General features: G+C 38.6%; 2 protein-coding genes across 3 annotated transcripts; one reads left to right on the top strand and one right to left on the bottom strand.

Annotated features, from left to right (window-relative positions):
* The first annotated feature begins 8,029 nt into the window (after positions 1 to 8,029).
* LOC113313610 (mitochondrial fission 1 protein A-like) lies at positions 8,030 to 14,382 on the top strand. Its single transcript, XM_026562402.1, has 4 exons — positions 8,030 to 8,104; positions 8,257 to 8,378; positions 14,027 to 14,090; positions 14,192 to 14,382. The coding sequence occupies exons 1-4, from the start codon at positions 8,032 to 8,034 to the stop codon at positions 14,275 to 14,277; spliced, it is 345 nt and encodes a 114-aa protein (XP_026418187.1). The 5' UTR covers positions 8,030 to 8,031; the 3' UTR covers positions 14,278 to 14,382.
* A 1,088-nt stretch (positions 14,383 to 15,470) lies between these two features.
* On the bottom strand, positions 15,471 to 18,041 carry LOC113308395 (annexin D3-like). 2 transcript variants are annotated; one of them, XM_026556857.1, is made up of 7 exons: positions 17,885 to 18,041; positions 17,559 to 17,682; positions 17,284 to 17,429; positions 16,705 to 16,941; positions 16,208 to 16,420; positions 15,953 to 16,042; positions 15,471 to 15,870 (listed from the first exon to the last, which is right to left on the bottom strand). In XM_026556857.1, the coding sequence occupies exons 2-7, from the start codon at positions 17,632 to 17,634 to the stop codon at positions 15,667 to 15,669; spliced, it is 966 nt and encodes a 321-aa protein (XP_026412642.1). In that variant the 5' UTR covers positions 17,635 to 17,682; positions 17,885 to 18,041; the 3' UTR covers positions 15,471 to 15,666. The 2 variants fall into 2 exon arrangements, with proteins under 2 accessions (XP_026412642.1, XP_026412643.1); XM_026556858.1 differs by having other exon boundaries at positions 17,559 to 17,664; positions 17,885 to 17,913.
* Between the last annotated feature and the right edge of the window lie 3,493 nt (positions 18,042 to 21,534).

Genomic DNA, 21,534 nt, shown 5'->3' with positions numbered 1-21,534 from the left:
CCTAAGGCTTCTTTCTGCTCCTCAAGTACTCCTAAAAGCTTGTTTTCCTGTTCTATGTTTAATCGTGAAGAAATGATAACAGGTAAAGTATCAGAAGGACCTAGAAATGCATACTTCAAAGTATCAGGTAATGGTTTCAATTCCTGTTTGGCCTTAGGAGACTCATCCGAAGATATAACAACTTCTCAGAAAGTGGGAGTTGTTCCACTGTAGTCTGCCATTTAGTGATGTCCATTTGAGGTACAGATTCGAGCAAAGATTGGACTTCACCAATGTATTCATCATCATACAACTCCAAGTTAACATCTTCCAAACATGCTTGCAAGGGATCTTTTGACATAATGCCAGTCAATGAATCTTGTATCAAACTCTCAATCATATTGACCTCATGTACATCCTCATCATCAATTCACATGCTGTTGACTAACATTAAACGCATTCAATTCTACAGTCATGTTTCCAAAAGACAGTTCAACACTCCATTCGACAGTGATGATCGCATTGGACGTCGCCAAGAAAGGACGTCCTAAAATGACAGGAATGTGACATTGGGTTTTGTACAGGTTGAGTGTCTAAGACAATAAGTCTACAGGAAAATAGAATTTCAACCTTAATCAAAACGTCTCTACCACTCGAGGCGACTTTGACGGATCGGTCCGCCAATTGGAGAGTTATGGGTGTAGGCTTCAACTCCAAGACCTAACTGCACATAAACAGAATATGGCAGGAGGTTCACACTTGCACCTAGATCTAATAAAGCTTATTGACCGTGTGTTTCCGATAGTGCAAGAGATTGTTGGACAACCTGGGTCCTTAAACTTGGTGGAGTTTTGTTTAGAATGATGGAACTCACCTGTTCAGCTAAGAAAGCACGTTTTGCACATTAATCTTGCGCTTTTGAGTACACAAGTCTTTGAGGAATTTGGCATATGCAGGGATTTGCTTGATTGCCTCAAGAAAAGGAATGTTGATGTTGACTCTTTTGAACAGTTCTAACATTCATTGTAATGGGTGCTTTCTGTTGAAACTAACCTCTGAGGATATGGAGCAACATGAGCATTAGGAGTTAGAGGGATATTCACAACAGTGGGATTGTCGGCTTCACTAATGTGCTCAGGCTCCTTTTCTAAGTTGGAGGTGTTCTTTGGTGGTGCAGGCAATGATATGTTTGGCTCAGATTCATTTGATTGTGGTATGCCTACATTGTTCTCAACAATCTTACCACTTCGGAGAGTGGTGATGGAATGGACTTGATCGGGTGAGGTTTCATTGCAAGATGATGTGCCTGCTTGAAATATCCTCTTTGGATTTTGTTGGGGCTGGCTAGGAAGTTTACCCTTTTCTCTTGTATTCAGTGCATCGCAAATTTGACCCATCTGTAGTTCTAGAGCGGAGACTCGTTGATCAGTTGCTTTCTCATTTTTCATCAGATGTTGGGTCAACTGATTGATACTCTCTTCGATGCTAGACAATTTCTTGTCAGCAGTGTATTGAGGGTACGACTGTTGAGGATTTTTAGGGTATTGATAGCCTTGATTGTTTTGATAGCTTTGAGTGGGTTGAGATGGTCCTCCTTGAATGGGTCCTTTAGACCATGAAAAATTGGGGTGGTTCCTCCATCCTGGGTTGTAGGTCTGTGAATAAGGGTTATGCTCTTGTTTTTGAAACATAGCATGTGCCTGTTCCAGCCTAGATTCTTGGAATGCATGCATTTCCGGACAATCACTGACCTGATGGTCAGAACCGTTACATATATCACAGATAGCCATTTCGACATGTTCACAGAAAGCAGTGGTAGAAGGTTTTACGTTTTTCTGAAGTTCTAACGCTTCTATTCTTCTTGCTAGTGCTGCCATTTTTGCATTTCCCTCAAAATCAGACTCAATTCTATGGACCTTATCTACAGGTGTAGTCTTTCTAGGTTCACGAATGGACTCCCACTGTTGAGTTTTTTCAGCAACTTCAATTAGGAAAGCCCAAGAGTCATCAGCACTTTTATCTGTGAAGAGTCCATTACACATAGACTCTACAATTGTTCGGGTGGAGACATCTAAACCTTCATACAAAATTTGCACAAGTCTCCATTTTTCAAAACCATGATGGGGACACTTAAGCAACAATTCATTGAATCTCTCAAGATATCTAGCTAAGGTTTCACCTTCTAATTGTACAAAGCTGTTCAGACTTTGACGAATTGTCGCAGTCTTGTGATTAGGGAAGAACTTTTTGAAAAACTCTTTTGTGAGGTTGTCCCATGTCCTAATTGACTGTGGATGTAAGGCATACAACCATGACTTGGCCTTTTCCTTCAAAGAGAAAGGGAATAGTCTCAATTTTAGGGTTTCGTCAGACATCTGAGTGAAACGTATAGTTCCACAAATCTCCTCGAATTCTCTCACGTGATGGTAAGGGTTTTCGTTTTCAATTCCTCTAAACACGGGAAGCATTTGTATTGTGCTCGATTTTAGCTCATAATGACCCGTAGCTTCTGGTAAAACAATGCACGAGGGTTGGCTTGTCCTTGTGGGGTACATGTAATCCTTGAGACTACGGGGTTCTTCCATTATCTCAGGTTGGTCCGGTGTGTTTTCCTCAGAAGATGTGGGTATGTCAATTGGGTCTATTGGATTGATTCTAATTAGTCGGTTTGATTGGTCTCTAAAGGTCACAATCATATCCTAATAAGATCATTAATCAATGAAATAACAACTAACAAGCCCACAGTCAATGAAAAAAGAAACACGACCTAAAATTTGGTTTTGTTGGGTTTTGGTTTCACAATGGGTTTTGGTTTATAAAATGTAGAGCCCAAATTTTTGGTTTGAAAGGGTTAGAAACTTTGGTGTAAAATGGGTTTAGAAAATTTTTGGATTAATTGGGACAAAGCCCAACCAACTAAAAGGCTTTTGGTTCTTGGGTTCTTTGAAGAATTTTGGTGAGAAAAATCTTAACTCACGGCCCAACAGAATTTTGTTGCCTCTAAGCCCAACAGAATTGTTTTTGTAAGGTTAGGAGCCCAATGAAGGAGATATAAACCTATAGTCCAAATTAAAGTGCAAGCCCACAAAAGAAAAGAAAAAATAACAAACAAATAATTACAAGCCCATAAAAGAAAGAGAAAAAGAAAAAGAAAAATAAAAATTATTACAAGTCCAAATAGAAAATAAAGAAAAAGAAAAACTAAAATTATTACAAGCCCAAATATAAATACTTAAATACAAGCCCAAAGAAATTTAATGAGGCCCAGTTGGGTTAGCTCATGGGTTAGGCTTACTTGATTTTTGGAGGGAAGCCCAAATTTGGGCTTTTTATCCCTTTTTGTTGCACTAGCCCAGTTGGGCTTGGATCTTCCTTAGCAACCTTAATCAACAGCTCAGCAGAATTGCACCAGCAGCTTCACAGCAGCAGCAAGCAGGAGGGAGCAGCAACAACAGCAACAGCAGCTTCACAGCAACAGCAACAGCAGCTTCACAGCAGCAGCAACTTCACAACAACAGCAACAGCAGTTTTCACAGCATCAGCAACAGTAGCAGCAAACAAGGAAGTTGCAGGTCAGGAACAAGCAAGATTAACAAGAAAGAAAACAGAAAACAAGCAAACCGCTACCGAGTCCCCGGCAGCGGCGCCAAAAACTTGGTAGCTCAAGGAATGAGACCTAAAAACTACAACCTATGTTTTACCTACAAGTATACAGGGTCTTGATGAACATAGAATGTAAATAGAGGTTTTGTCCACAGGGACTTGGAGGATTTGCTAAAGTTCTCTAAGTTTCAAAAGTTAACTGAATTCAAAGGAGCTAGTGACAAAAGTTGATAAAAAGGATTGAGTTACTAGGGTTATTAAGTCCACCTCTAACTTACACCATGTATTCACTAGATTATGATATTCTTGCCTTATAAGATGCAAGGATTAAGATTCCATTCTTGGTTCTCTACATCTAAGGAGTTTCTCCTATAAAAAGATCAAATCAACTAAAGTATGACTCCAAAGCACTAATTGTCTTGGTTAAGACACAACTAGTCTAAGGATTAAGAGTGGTCTGGTTGAACATGAGTTGTAGTTTTATCAACATGCTATAAGTCTAACTACAATGTATTCATAACATACCATGTATTCATAACATACAATGTGAGAGTAGAATGATGATTTACTAACTTTGATTCTTTCCTAAACTTGTTTATCAATCAAGAACAACATAATCATAGTGTAATACATAACAGTAAGTTAGGGCTTCCTCAAATCCCTAGCAGATGAAACTAGAACATATACATGACCATTATCATCATCTTCACAGGTGTAGACATACTCAAAAATATCATCATAACAGCATACACAGTCAAGGTGAAAATATATCAAGTATCAAACTAATATTGCAATTTTTAAGAAGTAAAATTTATAACTCAAAGCATGTTGTTCACTGGCTAGCACAGGGTGATTCTATTACACACCCACACATCTATTTATACAAACAATAATTTTTAACCTAAAATCCCCAAAACAGTGAACTAGGGTTCTGACAAAAAGTGAGATTAAATCACCTAATACATTGAAAACTACTCGAGAACTTTCACCCATGCCCCTAATTAGACGTACACTAACTTTCCCCAAAAATCCCCAATTTATGAAATTAGGGTTTTACAAAAAATCCTTACCTAATCTCTGAAAACGATTGATAGCTCTCACCCATGCTTCCTTGTCGTCTGCTGATGCTACCCATGCCTTCGATTTATCCTCTAACCTCACCTATTTCATCAACTCCTAACCTAGGGTTCCTGTGAGATGAAACGATTAGGAGGTGATGTTATAAGTGGCTAGAAAGGTAGGTCTTGGTTGTTAGAAGTGATGATGGCTCGAGTGGTGGTGGTTGAGTGATTTGTGGGTTATGGTGATGGTGATGGAGACAGCGTCGCTGTTGCAGAAGAGGGGAAGAAGGAGATGGCTCGATGGGTTTTGGCTAGGGTGTGTTTGTTTTGGGTATATGGTATTTGGTTGTTTGGGTGTTGAGCAGACTCATCAAATCTCGATGTTTTGTGAGGGGAATCCGTAGGATGATAGGATGAGGGAAAGATCCAACGATGTGATGTAAATGGATGTGGAGCGACCGTTGGATATGGAATACATCAAAACTGACGGTCCAAGATGGAGTTAGGTGTTGTAGTGTTTGACAGGAGCTTCAGACTTCGATGCACGACGATGAAGCGACCGTAGGATGCTGAGATGATCCAATCTGACGGCTGAAGATGAATGCGGGTATGGATATTGGTAATGGGTTTGGGTGAGGGTTTTGGGCCTTGGGTATGCCAAGCCCATATCTTGTTTAAGAACAATTCTTCCTCTTCAAGCCCACTTCTAGCCTTTTGGTCTTGTGCACAACATTCTTCGCGACTTCCTTGTGTAATTCCTCCCGGCTTTTCACTACTTTTCTGCTCTTTTCGCTCCGCTATTCATCCAAACTTTATTTATTACCTAAAAATGCAAAATTAATTAATAAAAATATTTATTCTTGAAAACAATGAAAATACAGAATATGGGATAAAATGTAGAATTAATGCACAAAAGATGAGTTAAATGCCAAGAAAAATATATAGAAATATGCACTTTTTAGCACTCATCACATTCACAGGGTTGTGAGAGAGAAATCACAGAAAATGGAAATGATACTTCAGATGAGGCTAAGAATGAAAGCATCATGAGGTTATCCTGGGCTCTTGTCTACTCAAGACAGCCAGAAGATGTCCAGCGAGGAATATCTATGCTTGAAGGTGAGATGAGAAAATCTCAGTTGCAATTTTGTCAGTGTCAGATGTGAATTGCTGAATTTTATATGCTAAAATATGCGCAGAATTGCACATTTCCTAGCTATTTTCTAACATCCAATGCTCGACTGGCTAAAACTGAAACTTCCTTTTTGTAGCTTCTCTGGCTGGTGCACTTACTCCACTTCAGAAGAGGGAGAAGCTTTATCTTCTCTCAGTTGGATAAGACCTAAAAACTTGGTAGCTCAAGGAATGAGACCTAAAAACTACAACCTATGTTTTACCTACAAGTATACAGGGTCTTGATGAAGATAGAATGTAAATAGAGGTTTTGTCCACAGGGACTTGGAGGATTTGCTAAAGTTCTCTAAGTTTCAAAAGTTAACTGAATTCAAAGGAGCTAGTGACAAAAGTTGATAAAAAGGATTGAGTTACTAGGGTTATTAAGTCCACCTCTAACTTACACCATGTATTCACTAGATTATGCTATTCTTGCCTTATAAGATGCAAGGATTAAGATTCCATTCTTGGTTCTCTACATCTAAGGAGTTTCTCCTATAGAAAGATCAAATCAACTAAAGTATGACTCCAAAGCACTAATTTTCTTGGTTAAGACACAACTAGTCTAAGGATTAAGAGTGGTCTGGTTGAACATGAGTTGTAGTTTTATCAACATGCTATAAGTCTAACTACAATGTATTCATAACATACAATGTGAGAGTAGAATGATGATTTACTAACTTTGATTCTTTCCTAAACTTGTTTATCAATCAAGAACAACATAATCATAGTGTAATACATAACAGTAAGTTAGGGCTTCCTCAAATCCCTAGCAGATGAAACTAGAACATATACATGACCATTATCATCATCTTCACAGGTGTAGACATACTCAAAAATATCATCATAACAGCATACACAGTCAAGGTGAAAATATATCAAGTATCAAATTAATATTGCAATTTTTAAGAAGTAAAATTTATAACTCAAAGCATGTTGTTCACTGGCTAGCCCAGGATGATTCTATTACACACACACACATCTATTTATATAAACAATAATTTTTAACCTAAAATCCCCAAAACAGTGAACTAGGGTTCTGACAAAAAGTGAGATTAAATCACCTAATACATTGAAAACTACTCGAGAACTTTCACCCATGCCCCTAATTAGACGTACACTAACTTTCCCCAAAAATCCCCAATTTATGAAATTAGGGTTTTACAAAAAATCCTTACCTAATCTCTGAAAACGATTGATAGCTCTCACCCATGCTTCCTTGTCGTCTGCTGATGCTACCCATGCCTTCGATTTATCCTCTAACCTCACCTATTTCATCAACTCCTAACCTAGGGTTCCTGTGAGATGAAACGATTAGGAGGTGATGTTATAAGTGGCTAGAAAGGTAGGTCTTGGTTGTTAGAAGTGATGATGGCTCGAGTGGTGGTGGTTGAGTGATTTGTGGGTTATGGTGATGGTGATGGAGACAGCGTCGCTGTTGCAGAAGAGGGTAAGAAGGAGATGGCTCGATGGGTTTTGGCTAGGGTGTGTTTGTTTTGGGTATATGGTATTTGGTTGTTTGGGTGTTGAGCAGACTCATCAAATCTCGATGTTTTGTGAGGGGAATCCGTAGGATGATAGGATGAGGGAAAGATCCAACAATGTGATGTAAATGGATGTGGAGCGACCGTTGGATATGGAATACATCAAAACTGACGGTCCAAGATGGAGTTAGGTGTTGTAGTGTTTGACAGGAGCTTCAGACTTCGATGCACGACGATGAAGAGACCGTAGGATGCTGAGATGATCCAATCTGACGGCTGAAGATGAATGCAGGTATGGATATTGGTAATGGGTTTGGGTGAGGGTTTTGGGCCTTGGGTATGCCAAGCCCATATCTTGTTCAAGAACAATTCTTCCTCTTCAAGCCCACTTCTAGCCTTTTGGTCTTGTGCACAACATTCTTCGCGACTTCCTTGTGTAATTCCTCCCGGCTTTTCACTACTTTTCTGCTCTTTTCGCTCCGCTATTCATCCAAACTTTATTTATTACCTAAAAATGCAAAATTAATTAATAAAAATATTTATTCTTGAAAACAATGAAAATACAGAATATGGGATAAAATGTAGAATTAATGCACAAAAGATGAGTTAAATGCCAAGAAAAATATATAGAAATATGCACTTTTTAGCACTCATCACATTCACAGGGTTGTGAGAGAGAAATCACAGAAAATGGAAATGATACTTCAGATGAGGCAAAGAATAAAAGCATCATGAGGTTATCCTGGGCTCTTGTCCACTCAAGACAGCCAGAAGATGTCCAGCGAGGAATAGCTATGCTTGAAGGTGAGATGAGAAAATCTCAGTTGCAATTTTGTCAGTGTCAGATGTGAATTGCTGAATTTTATATGCTAAAATATGCGCAGAATCGCACATTTCCTAGCTATTTTCTAACATCCAATGCTCGACTGGCTAAAACTGAAACTTCCTTTTTGTAGCTTCTCTGGCTGGTGCACTTACTCCACTTCAGAAGAGGGAGAAGCTTTATCTTCTCTCAGTTGGATATTACAGAAGTGGTGACTATTCAAAGAGCAGGCAACTATTGGATCGATGTTTGGAGGTTTGATCTCCTCTTCATGTTATTGATTAGTAGTTTTGAGGATTAAAATAACAAACTTCTGCCTGAAAAATATTTTTATCTGTAATGCGTTCTCCAGAACTTTGATGGGTATGAACATAATTTTTCTTCCTTTGACTATCCTTTTAAAAGATAAGACCAATAGCATTGCATATTGTCCTGCACATCTCTACAATGTGGCAGAGTGACACCAGCAAACTATATTTGTTAAGCTCTGCATTTGTCATGTAAAGCTTTAAGGTCGACATTTTCTCTTTCGGAGGGCTTATATATGCACCATATTCTACGAATGGAGCAAGCATTTTGACACTTTTGCTTCTAGTTGCAATAAATCTTCTATTGCTTAAATAAAATTGTCTGCGGAATTATACTGTGACATGTAGACCCTGGAAGTTGTTTTATAGTATATATATTGTGGCGTCTTCTTTGGAAGATTTCAGTTAATCTTGTTCATCTTTCCTTAGTGTGTCGGTGTAAATTTTATAGAACTAGGTGCGTCATGTTTAAATGCATATTTAGTACCTAAATGTACATAAGTGATGCAGATGAGCAGGCTATATCCTATTTGGAGGCTAAACATCCAAGTGTAGTAGTTTAGATCATTAGGAGTCTGTTTGGGTCGTCGTATTTTTAGTTTAGGGGTTTTTTCATCCTTTCTTGATTAGCAAGTTAGGGTTTTTCCCCAAGTCTATAAAAGAGTCCTCCATAATCTGTTTAAAAGCTAATGAATATATCTTCTTTATCAACCTAGTTCAAGTTTAGCCGATTCTTATCTAAAGTTGGGAAACCAAAGTCTAGATATTTATCAATGTTCATAGTCAATATTCCTAGGAATATTTGAAGTCTGAACAACACTTCTCTATTCTTCACTTTCACCATTATCCGCTGCATCAGTTGGCATCGGAGCCAATTCGATTCTAGGGTTCGTAATATGCCAAGACTAGCAATTGGTCGAGGACGCGGACGAGGTCGTGGTCGAGGCCAGGGAGTTGATCAAATTGAGTATAATATGATGAAGGAAGAAATATTGAATGAAATCCGAGTGATGATGGATCAGAATAATATTCGACATGAAGAAGAAGACGAAGAAGAAGAAGAAGGGGATAATACCAACGAAGAAGAAAGGGATAATACCAACCCTTTTGGTAGAAGACGCCGTGAAGGTAGGATTATCCGACGTGACGATTCTGAGCGTTCTGAGCGCTGGAAGGCCGGAATAAAAGTGGACGTTCCAGAATTTTATGGTGGTTTAGAACCGGAAGAGTTTCTTTCATGGTTGAATACAGTTGAGGAAGTATTGGAATTTAAGGATGTACCAGATAACAAACGAGTTAAGCTGGTAGCAACTATGTTTCGGGGAAGGGCTAATTCGTGGTGGCAACAACACAAACTACAACGATCTCGTAAAGGGAAGCAGAAGTTAGTTTCATGGGAGAAGATGAAGAAACATATGAGAGCAGAATTTTTACCACACAACTATATCAGCTTGATGTACCAGCAGCTACAAAACCTACGCAAGGGAACACGTTCTATAGACGAGTACACGAAGGAATTTTATCGATTACTTTCTCTTAACGATTTGTCGGAGTCAGATGAGCAAAGAGTCGCACGTCATGTAGGCGGTCTCCCTCAGCAATATCAGGATACACTTAATATGTTTGACTGTTGTTCTATTTCGGATGCACATCATAGGGCAAGGCAGCTAGAGAAACAAATGGGGCGTAGGATTTCAAATTGGGGTAACAATGTCGCATCTACCCAAGGAAGTAATCGTAGTACATCAACAAGTAGTACTGTTAATAAACCTAATTCGGTGTCGACACCAAATAAAACTCCAGGCAGCTATTTTGGAGGCAAGTGTAATAAGTGCGGAGAAACTGGGCACAAAGCCACTGACTGTCGCAAGGTAGAACGTATGAACAAGTCTCTTTTCAATGAGAACGACCATGAAGTAGATGAATGGGTACCTGAATATGAAGAGGATCCTGAGGATGATGCTGAACCTAATGAAGAAGTAGTTACAGGAGATACATGAGTGAACTTTGTAGTAAGAATAAGTTTTCTTACTCCACGTAAAGATGAGGGCGATAACTGGTTACGTAATAATATATTCCAGTCGACATGTACGATCGAAGGAAAAGTCTGCCGTTTAGTTATTGATCCGGGAAGCTGCGAGAATATTATTGATGAAGAGGTCGTGAAACGGTTCAGGCTAGAAACCAAGGTTCATCCGCATCCATATAAACTTTCTTGGCTTAAGAAAGGGAATGAGGTAACAGTAAACAAACGATGCTTAGTTTCTTTTTCGATTGGTAACAAATATAAAGATAAAATATGGTGTGACATTACTAGTATGGATGCTTGTCACTTGTTGTTGGGACGTCCATGGGAGTTTGACAGGAAAATTAGTCATGACGGACATAAAAATACCTACAGTTTTTTATGGAATGAAGTACGTATAGTACTTGTACCCAGCAAAGACTTGGCACCTAAACCATCTACCGGAAAAACTACCAATCTCTTGACGCTTAAGCAGTTTGAAGATGAAGTTGAAGATGCAGGAGAACTATATGTGTTGATTAGCAAAGACCAACAGCCGGATGCAAGTAGTATCCCTATTGCCGTTCAACCTTTAATTAAGGAATTTATTGATGTTTTCCCTAACGAGTTGCCGGACGAGCTACCACCTCTACGGGATATACAACACCATATTGATCTCGTCCTGGATCAAGCTGCCAAATAAAGCGCATTATAGAATGAGTCCTAAGGAGCATGAAGAACTTCGTCGTCAAGTGGAAGAGATGTTACAGAAAGGTTTGATCCGACAGAGCCTAAGTCCTTGTGCAGTACCGCCTTGTTGATTCCAAAGAAAGATGGAACGTGGAGAATGTGTGTTGACAGTCGAGCCATCAACAAAATCACAGTAAAATACCGTTTTCCAATTCCTAGATTGGATGACTGTTAGATCAGTTGTGTGGAGCGAAGGTGTTTAGCAAACTCGATTTGAAGAGTGGGTACCATCAGATCAGAATTCGAGAAGGTGATGAGTGGAAACAGCTTTTAAACGCGAGAAGGGTTGTATGATGGATGGTTATGCCGTTTGGATTGTCCAATGCGCCTAGTACATTCATGCGTATAATGAATCAATTCTCAGGCCCTTTATCGGTACTTTTGTGGTCGTTTACTTCGATGATATTCTTATTTATAGCGTTGATGTGATTTACATGTTACATCTTCGAAAGTGCTTTCAACTCTACGTCGGGAAAAGTTGTTTGCAGCCATCAAGAAGTGTTCATTCATGACTGACCGAGTTGTATTTCTCGGCTATGTCGTAACCAAGGATGGAATAAAGGTAGATGATTCCAAGGTTGAAGTTGTAAGAAATTGGACTACACCCACTACATTGCACGAGGTAAGGAGTTTCCATGGTTTCGCTTCTTTTTACCGGCGTTTTATTCATCATTTCAGCACCGTTATGGCACCCATTACTGAATGCATGAAAGTAGGAAAGTTTTCATGGTCTGAGGAAGCTGACAAAGCCTTTGAAGCAGTCAAGACAAAACTAATAACCGCACACTATTGGTGTTACCTGATTTCAGCAAGCCGTTTGAATTACACTGTGATGCATCGAAGGTGGGAATTGGAGCTGTTTGAGTCAGGAAGGACGACCTGTAGCGTATTTTAGTGAAAGCTGAATGGTGCTAAGACCAACTACATACTTATGATGTGGAGTTTTATGCCATAGTTCAAGCCTTGAAGCATTGGCGACACTATCTAATTCATAACGAATTCATTATGTTTTCTGACCATACTCTTTAAGGCATATCAATAGTCAAGAGAAGCTTTCATCTAGACATGGTAAGTGGGCTTCTTATTTGCAGAGTTCACTTTTGTACTGAAGCACAAAGCTGGGTCGCAGAATCAGTTGATGCCTTAAGCCGTCGAGTATGTTACTCAACACCATGCGAACCGAGGTAATAGATTTTGATTCTATTCTGCACATATTCTTACGGATCCAAACTTTGTGGAGATTGTGAATGATATAAGTCTAGGAAAACGAAGTGATTACCTTATGCATGAAGGATTTCTCTTCAAAGGAAACCAACTGTGTATTCCCGATTCTAGTCTTCGTTGAAAATTATTAAGGAGTTACATGACGAGGGGCACATGGGTAGAGATAAACTTTCCAGCTTGTTTCAAAATCATATTACTGGCCAACGATGAGGCGTGAAGTTGCTAAATTCGTGGACAGATGTCGAATCTGTCAAGTTTCAAAAGGAAAAGCAACCAATGCAGGTTATATATGCCACTAAAAGTTCCAAGTCAACCATGGACAGATTTGAGTATGGATTTCGTATTGGGTTTACCTCGAACTCAGAGGGGCATGATTCAGTATTTGTTGTTGTTGACCGTTTTTCAAAAATGTCCACTTTATTGCTTGCAAGAAGACTACTAATGCACTGAAGGTAGCTGAATTGTTCTTCCAAGAAGTGTATCGTCTGCATGGATTGCCATGTTCAATAGTAGTGATCGAGACACAAGATTCCTTAGTTATTTCTGGAAAACCTTGTGGAAATTGGCTAATACAAAGCTTAACTTCAGTAGTGCGTATCATCCTCAAAGTGATGGACAAACAGAAGTTGTGAATCGTTCTTTGGGTGATATACTACGGTGTATGGTTGGAGACAATCCGAAACGTTGGGACCAGAAACTTTGCCAAGCTGAATTTGCATTTAACCGTTCTGTAAACCGTAGCCTGGGTATAAGTCCGTTCGAAGTTGTGTATGGATACAATCCACGAGCACCAATAGATTTAGCACCTGTTCCTGATTTGAAGAGAATTGAAGTTCGTGCTGAAGAACGTATTCACCAACTGCAACAAGTTCACAAGTTGGCCGAAGAACAGTTGCTTCGAGCTAATGCAAGGTATAAGGAGGCGGCAGATAAGAAACGCAGAGTTGTAGATTTTGAAGTAGGGGATTTTGTGGGCAATATTGACAAAGGATCGTTTTCCAGTTGGCGAGTACAACAAACTGAAGGCGCGCAAGATTGGTCCCTTGGAAATTGTCGCAAAGATAATCCCAATGCATACAAGTTGAAGCTTCCAAGTCACATCCGTACTTCTGATGTTTTTAATGTCAAACACTTAGTGCCTTTTTGTGGTGATAATTCCAATGATGAGACGACAAAAGAGGGCGAATTTCTCCCAACCCCGGGAGAATGATGCAGATGAGCAGGCTATATCCTATTTGGAGGCTAAACATCCAAGTGTAGTAGTTTAGATCATTAGAAGTCTGTTTGGGTCCGTCGTATTTTTAGTTTAGGGGTTTTTTCATCCTTTCTTGACTAGCAAGTTAGGGTTTTTCCCCAAGTCTATAAAAGAGTCCTCCATAATCTGTTTAAAAGCTAATGAATATATATTCTTTATCAACCTAGTTCAAGTTTAGCCGATTCTTATCTAAAGTCGGGAAACCAAAGTCTAGATATTTATCAATGTTCATAGTCAATATTCCTAGGAATATTTGAAGTCTGAACAACACTTCTCTATTCTTCACTTTCACCATTATCCGCTGCATCAATAAGCGAGAGCTTACAGAACTATGTCCTAACTGAGCAGTTTTTATTTGTAGATTGCACCAGATTTTAGGCAAGCTTTGAGCCTGAAGAAAACAGTTGAAGATCGAATAGCAAAAGGTGAGTGTTCTTACTGTTTGTTGTAACTGTGGAGAGCTTATATAGCATGTTACCGTTTAATCTATTCAACATTTTCTAAGATTTTCTTGAAATGAATGCAGATGGTGTGATTGGCATTGGCATCGCTGCAACTGCTGTTGGGCTTTTGGCTGGTGGTATTGCTGCAGCAGTGGCACGTAAAAGATGATATGGTTAAACTCATGCAGTGGCACGTAAGAAATGATACAGTTCAAGCCCACAATATATTTTCTGTTGTGCATAACAATCTCCTCACTCTATATCACCTAGGTCAACCTTTGAACTTGTAGTTATTTTATGATGGCCACTCTTTGATTTGTCAGTCTGAATGTTTTTAATAAAGGTTGACGAAAGGTTCTATGATCTTGGCAATTTTATGCAAGTATCTGTAGTTAACTGTTGCACTGCAGTGTTAATTTTGCTATACTTGTTGGAAATATCGGTTTTGCAAGATCTCATTCCCCCCCCCCCCCACCCCACACCACACCCCCCCCCCCCCCCCCCCCCCCCCCCCTTCTAATGGATGTACTGTATTAGAAAGTTTTAAATGAAATGACCTATTATCGTTGGGATAGAGTATAAAAGGGAAGACAAAATCAGTGTTGGGACTCAAGGAAGGTTCTGCCACAACTAATGTGGTGTTGGATCTCTTGGAGTTCATTTATAGATTTATTTCTCTGAGCCAATAATAGGCCTGGTATTACTTCTTCCCATTCTGGGTCCAGAATTCTTTCCACGTTAGGGTTTAGACATGGTACAAAGTGGACAACGGATCAGGTATGAGTTGGATCAAGTTACTCTTCTTTCATGCAGATTGCACCAAGTTGGAGGCTTGTATAGTTTGGATTCGTCTTGAACTGGTTTCATTTTTGTCCTTCACGTAGCTTTTTATTACTCAAACCTTTAGTTCGTTAGAGTGTTGCCTAACTAGGTAGAAAGAAAAAACATTTCGTTGGATATGGCGGGGTTGTCCAAAGTGTTCCTCTGTTGAATCTATACAGAACTGTCCTCTGTTTAAGTGGCTAGTAGCTGCTAAGTTCCTCTTTGAAATGAAAATAGGGCAGGCTCATTGGTTGCTATTCCACTTCACTGGTACATAGCCAACTCGGGATTAGAGGCTTCACAATTGGATGGGCAAGTCACTTGGTAGAAATTTCTGCGCTTAGTGTAGCAGTTTAAGTTTTCACACTGATGATGCATACAGGATACGAAAGGTATAAATGGAGTTGCTAAGTTGCAAATTACCAATAATGCAGAGGGGTACCAAATTCCATGCGGGCTCTGTCCTTGACATTTCACATTGGAGTGGACACTACCAGTTAATTTAGTCAATGCACAATTAGAAGTGCAGGCGAAGGACAATAAATGGTAACGAGATCAACTATGCATGATTTATGTACAACCTGTTGGTATAGGAAGTTGGAAGCTCACAACTTGAGTTCAATTCACAAAGTTTTATCTAGAAACCACAACCACAGCAACCATTCATAGCTTTACCCATAAGTTTAACGCAATATTAATAAATTGGATCTAGAGACAGTAAAAGGACAAACAATCTTCAGATTCTTGCACCAAACAAAGTCATCAAGAAGTCCTTATAATCTCCGGATGTGTCATCAGCAACGGCATTGTCGAGGCTAGTGTTGTACATATTAAAATATTCACCTCTGACCTTCATCATGTCGATTTCGGCTCTGCTTACAATTGCTCTTGACAGTGATTCTTCGTCTGTTCCGAACCCGGCCATTGAGGCATGCATAACCTGATCACCATGATTCACACAATGTAAGAAGATGATGACTCGTTTCAAATAGATATAAACTCTAACAGGAAGCAACAGTCACCTCTGCGAAGTGTTTTTCTGGTGCCTGGATGCATTGAACCACCAATTCCAATGTTACCTCTAGGTCACTAGTGCCGCAGTTCTTAATGTCCTACAAATCCATTACCAGAAACAAAAACAGATGCAATAAAAACCGAAAGGCGAAAACTCACTTATTTGGCAGATACTGTAATTGAACTCATTTTGTTGAGTTACTCAAACTTTCTTTTCATGAACTTAATCAAGTAACTAACAACAAATCAATTTGTTAGGATACCTGGTCAATTGGATTCCCATAGTTTTGAAAGTAACACTGGAAAATCGCTTTGAGGTGAGATACATTCCTTGTACTCAGTACCAAGATCATATTATCATGATCCAACTGCTTATTTTCAATTGCATCACGAAGCAAAGATGCCTCTACCTTTGCCATGCTTTCGTCAACCAGTTCTCCATCATATCTATAGGAGCTAACCAAGCTTACCAGAAGCTACATCACACAACAAACCAAAAAATAGTCAGTCGAGTTAATATGTTGGCTGTCTTTAGCTTCTACATACCCATTTGATGTCTTAAATGAACGAAAACATGAGAACGGGGTTTAGTAATTATACTGTAATATGGAACTAACTAAGCTGAGCACCAAGAAGAAAAATTGAACTAAGGTCCTAGGACATGTCAATTCATCTTTTACACAACTTGAGGCCTATGGTTTTAAAACATTTATTTAGAAACACAGGTTAGAAATATTTTACTGAACTATACAGCATTTACCTTTTTAAGAGATGGTAAGGAGACATTGGAAAATATATCTTCTTCCAGAGAGCAATGAAAGAGTGAGCAATAACATTGCCTTACGGCCATCAGATGATGAGGAGAATATGCACATGTCGTCTCTACAAGCACTTCAAATTCTTTGGCACTCTTTTTCTTCTTCAATCCTTCCAAAGACTTCCTTATCAGCTTTGCATCCCGTTCAGCTGGATCCAACATCCATTGTATCACCGCATACTGTTGTTTTTTATGAAAAAAAATTTAAACATTAGAGTGTGTTCACAGGTATCGCGACAAAGTACAGGCAGATTTTAAGAACCTTAACTTTGAGCCCTGGCCGTCGAAGCCGATTTACGAAAATGTTCGATTTCAAACCAGTAAATAGTAAGATTACATGTATGAAAAGGCTGTATGAGTCCTTTTTTGCTAGCTAATAAAATTTTGGGTGAATGTTGTTAAGTTGATATTTTATTATATGCTGGTTTCTACATGACTCAGAGGTTAGAACCTGACAGGATATAGGGTCAAACCAAATGAATTACCATAGATACCAGAGGGATAGAGTAATGATAGTAATACCTCGAAATCTCCGGATAGTTCAGATTTGAGACGATCAAGGAGAGATTCCTTGTAAATTTGTTGGTAAGTTTCTCTGATCTTCTTTCTTTGCTCAGCATTTCTATGTCCCAATACCCATACAACAGCTTTCTCATCAGTTCCCCACCCTGCACCCAACATTTCAATAACCATTATCAAAACAAAATACTCCTATCGTGATCATCGTCATCGCCACTGGAAAAAAAAAAAGGACAAATTTTGATAAACATGAGATTTTTTCTAGAGAGACGATGAACCTTGGAATGCTTTATTTAGTCTTTCACTATCTTGGATTGGAGATGGAACTACTTCTGGAATTCTGACCGAACCCATTGATTTCTTATTCTTCTTCTGTTTCTTTTTCTTCAAATTATGATAATTCTGCCAGTAATGAGATCAAAATGAAGAAGGAAAAAACACACACAGGTAAATAAACATAAAATTAAGCACTGAATGAATCAAAGAAACAGAAATTTGAATTGCTGGGATAAAAACCGAAAATCAATCAAGTAACATAAGATAAGATGAAATGAGGATAAATAAAATTTTTGGTCAAATATTATTGCATTTCATTTCATCATACCTTTGGCTGTTTTACTTCTTCTTCTGTTTCTGTTTCTTCAGTTTTGAAAAATGAATTTGTCTTTGTCTTGCTTAATAAATCAGCATTGTAATTAATATTTGTTCTGACATAAATACCCTTCCAAACTTATAGATTGCCGTTGGGTCCCCATTCTAGATTGCTATTGTGAAACAGCTTCTTCTAGTCTTTAAGTTCTGCTTCTACCCAAGATTAATGGTGATGCAAAAATATAGTAAATATCTTTATCTTTCTTTAAAACGAGACAGACATAGGGCTGCACAACGGGTAGGGTGGATAGGATATGGCCTATACCGGCCACCCTACTCGTTTACTGGCGGTTAAGAAAATTTTTATCCGTCACCCTACCCGCCATTAAACGGGTAAGATTCTACCCAACCCATTCTCTGGCGGGTCGGGTGACAGGTATACCCGTTTTTTTCCCCTTCTCCATGACTTTCTGAAGTCTGAATTTCAGACTCTGAACAAGAAAAGGGTTGAATGAGAAAGGTGGATCAAGTTCATATACAATCGCCAAGTACATGGAAAAGAAACACAAAGATGTATTACCTGCAAGTTACAAGAAAACGTTAGGTGTCCAATTGAAGAATTGTGTTGCTAATCGGAAATTGATTAAGGTTGAAGCCTCTTCTTTCAGCTCAACAGAAAAATGGTTGGTAAGATCTGGTAAGAAAAATTTGGATCTTGATTGAAAAAAAAAATTGAAATCTTATTTTGTCCAAACAACAACAACCCACTTCTTCAAACTTGTTGTTCTTCACATACACCTCCACACCAACCCTTTATTCTAAAATCAATCCAAAAAAAAAACACAAGAATGAAAAATCAATTAAACCAGTTTATCTCTAAACACAAAAAGAAAAGAAAAAAACCCATAAAGAGATCATGAGAAAGAACCTAGGAAAGACAACAAAAGGTATGAATATGGTTTTATTTCTTCACATTAAACTTGGGTTTACCCTGAATCAAAGGAAACCCATTTCAACCTCACCCAATTACTACTGATGTTGTTCCAACTACCTTCAAGAAATCTGAAACTACTACTGCTGCACCTAAGAAGAAGAAAACTGGTGCTCCTGCAAAGAAAGTTGCTGCTACTACTCCTACAAAGAAAGTACAATTTGCAGAATGAAGAAAACATGAGAAAATCAAAAAAATTAAAAATTAAAAAAAAAATTGTAATAACAATGAGGTTTATACCTGAGGAGATCTTCTTCTTGGGTCTTCATCACCACCAGAAATAAGAGCAATAAGAGTATATGATGTCGTCGATGATGGATCTATATCTTAATATCGAATTAAAAATACCAATCAAATCTGATCTAATCAAATAATGATAATCTCAAGTAAAAACTAAATCAAAGTTAAAAATTAGTTCAGTGATCTCTAGTTCAATATCTTCTTCTTCCCAATAATCAAACTAGATTTTGGGTTACAATAAAAAGAGTTTGATTTTGATTTCTGCTGATTCACGAGTTTTGATTTGAGATGGGGTTATGAATAAGCTTCGATTTGTGAGATTAAGGTTTGATTGAATTTGAGATGGGATTATGAATAATCTTCGATTTCTGAGATTGAGATAGAAATTCGATATGTGAGAGAGGGGTTTCATTAGGAAACCAAGAGAGAGCTGAGGCTGTGAGAAAGAGAGAAGTGATGGAAGAGGCAGACCGATAGAAACAATGTAGATAGGATTTGTTTCTAGAAACGAAAACCAACGGCAGAGATTAAACGAAAACCAACGGCAGAGATCAATAGTATAAATAGGCGGGTAGGCTGGTAGGGTAGGATAATTTCGAGCTTTACCCGCCACCCTACCCGTTTATTGGCGGTTAAGAAAATCTTCACCCGTCACCCTACCCGTCAAATAGTGGATAGGGTAGGATACGGTTAGAAAACTGGCGGGTAGAGTAGGGTTGGCGGTATGGGTAGGGTATGTGCACCCCTAGACAGACATGTCATGTATCGGAGTAATTCAAGTCCATGAGTTTCATTGACAATAATACAGTACATTTTTTGGTGGCTAATCACATCGATCGTGTATAGTTGGAAATATATAACTTTAATATTTAGGTGGGTGATGCGTCTCCACCTGCATATACATATCCGGCTGGCTCTGCTCGCAAACATTATCCAAACACTGGAACGGGTATCACATGGGAAGATTTTCATTATTGAACAATAATGGCGATAAGGGAAGGAACCACCTATCTACGATCCTATAACTATATAATATATATAAGTAAAGAATTATTGAAGTTGACTTGAGAATGTGATTCGCATGTCTAATAAACTATCATGTCAATTATTACGTGTCCTTGCACTATAATTTTCTACACATCATGCGAGCCTCGTTCAGAATAAAGCCTTCTTATCGAAAAGCCAAATAGAAACTAAGCAGAAGAAGAGAGTCAGAGACTATGATTTTATTTTGATTTAGATCTTGCTAGGCTGTTAGCTGTTGCTGGAATTCTGTCTCCAGCATGACCATCATGGCATGTGAGCCGTCGGCTGCCGCTGGAGAATGGTGTTTTGTCATAATGGCTAGGCGGAGCTAAGGTTTGATTAACCCGATTCTAGTCCCTTTCAAAATCATCAAAACCAATTAAAAAAAAACTTATTCTTCTCTAATATTTTGTATTTAGTCTACCTAAAATTTTATATTTGGTCCACTAAAATCTACTTTTATTTTTTAGTCCCCTTCGTTGTTATTTCTGGTTTTGCTACTGCACTCACTTATAAGTCTTTTCCATGGTACATTGTAGGTCGTTTGTGTTAGAGCACTGCTTGATCGAACTCGCAAGTTTTGCTAACTCAAGCTTGTTGTCAAATTTAGCCGCACAAAACTCTTGGTTTCTAGTCTACATTTAGTCAAGTCTCGGACTAGGATGAGAAGTGTGTAGTTGAGTATTAGACATCATCGAATCACCTATTGAAGACGGAGATCAACCGAAGACAATTGAAGAATTTCATCAACAAAAGATATGTGAAGACTGAACCAATCTATTTACTCACATGATCACCATTCTATCTTTACGAGACTAAGTCGTATGACTACATGGACTTTAAACATTGCATAAAAGAAGTTTCGAGTTAAGCTAGTCTTGTTGAAATCTCGAAATATGATTCAAGCGATAGTCATTCATATACTTGATGAATTTGGTTAAGAGCAATTTATTGTTTGAGAACTAAGTTAATTATGATTCAAGTTGATCATTGAAAAATAGCCCGAGTAATGATATTCTTCATTGATGTCATTTTGGAATGTTTCAAATTGATTATAAGAGAGATATAGAACTACTGAAAATCTGGATACAGGACGGTACACGTACCGGCGTAACTGTATTAGTTCTGGATCAGTGGTACACATACCCGGTACGCGTACCAATGTAGCTCTAGTTCAGTAACGTCTCATGGTATACGTACCCAGTAGGCATACCAAAACAGCATGAGTTCGTGAATTGGCTTATGGTACACGTAGTCAGTGTGCATACCAAAATAGGCTGAGTTCGGAAACTGACTGACGCTACACGTACCCATTATGCGTACCAAACTAGTATGTCCGGAAAATTTCCTTAAGGGTACACGTACCTTGGAAGTCCGAGTTCACGAATTGGGTTGGTACACATATC

Source organism: Papaver somniferum, chromosome 9, assembly GCF_003573695.1.
Source record: "Papaver somniferum cultivar HN1 chromosome 9, ASM357369v1, whole genome shotgun sequence".
Taxonomy (NCBI): domain Eukaryota; kingdom Viridiplantae; phylum Streptophyta; class Magnoliopsida; order Ranunculales; family Papaveraceae; genus Papaver; species Papaver somniferum.
The sequence above is the reverse complement of the archived record's forward strand: the minus strand, read 5'-3'. Positions and strand labels throughout refer to the sequence as shown.

Excerpts from the sequence above, each read along its gene's own strand:
- LOC113313610 (XM_026562402.1), top strand. The coding sequence starts at position 8,032 with ATGAGGTTATCCTGGGCTCTTGTCCACTCAAGACAGCCAGAAGATGTC. Across the intron at positions 8,105-8,256 it reads AGGAATAGCTATGCTTGAAG|CTTCTCTGGCTGGTGCACTT; the intron begins GTGAGATGAGAA and ends TCCTTTTTGTAG. Across the intron at positions 14,091-14,191 it reads TGAAGATCGAATAGCAAAAG|ATGGTGTGATTGGCATTGGC; the intron begins GTGAGTGTTCTT and ends AAATGAATGCAG.
- LOC113308395 (XM_026556857.1), bottom strand. The coding sequence starts at position 17,634 with ATGGGTTCGGTCAGAATTCCAGAAGTAGTTCCATCTCCAATCCAAGAT. Across the intron at positions 16,942-17,283 it reads AACTATCCGGAGATTTCGAG|TATGCGGTGATACAATGGAT; the intron begins GTATTACTATCA and ends AAAAAACAACAG. Across the intron at positions 15,871-15,952 it reads CAGAAAAACACTTCGCAGAG|GTTATGCATGCCTCAATGGC; the intron begins GTGACTGTTGCT and ends CATGGTGATCAG.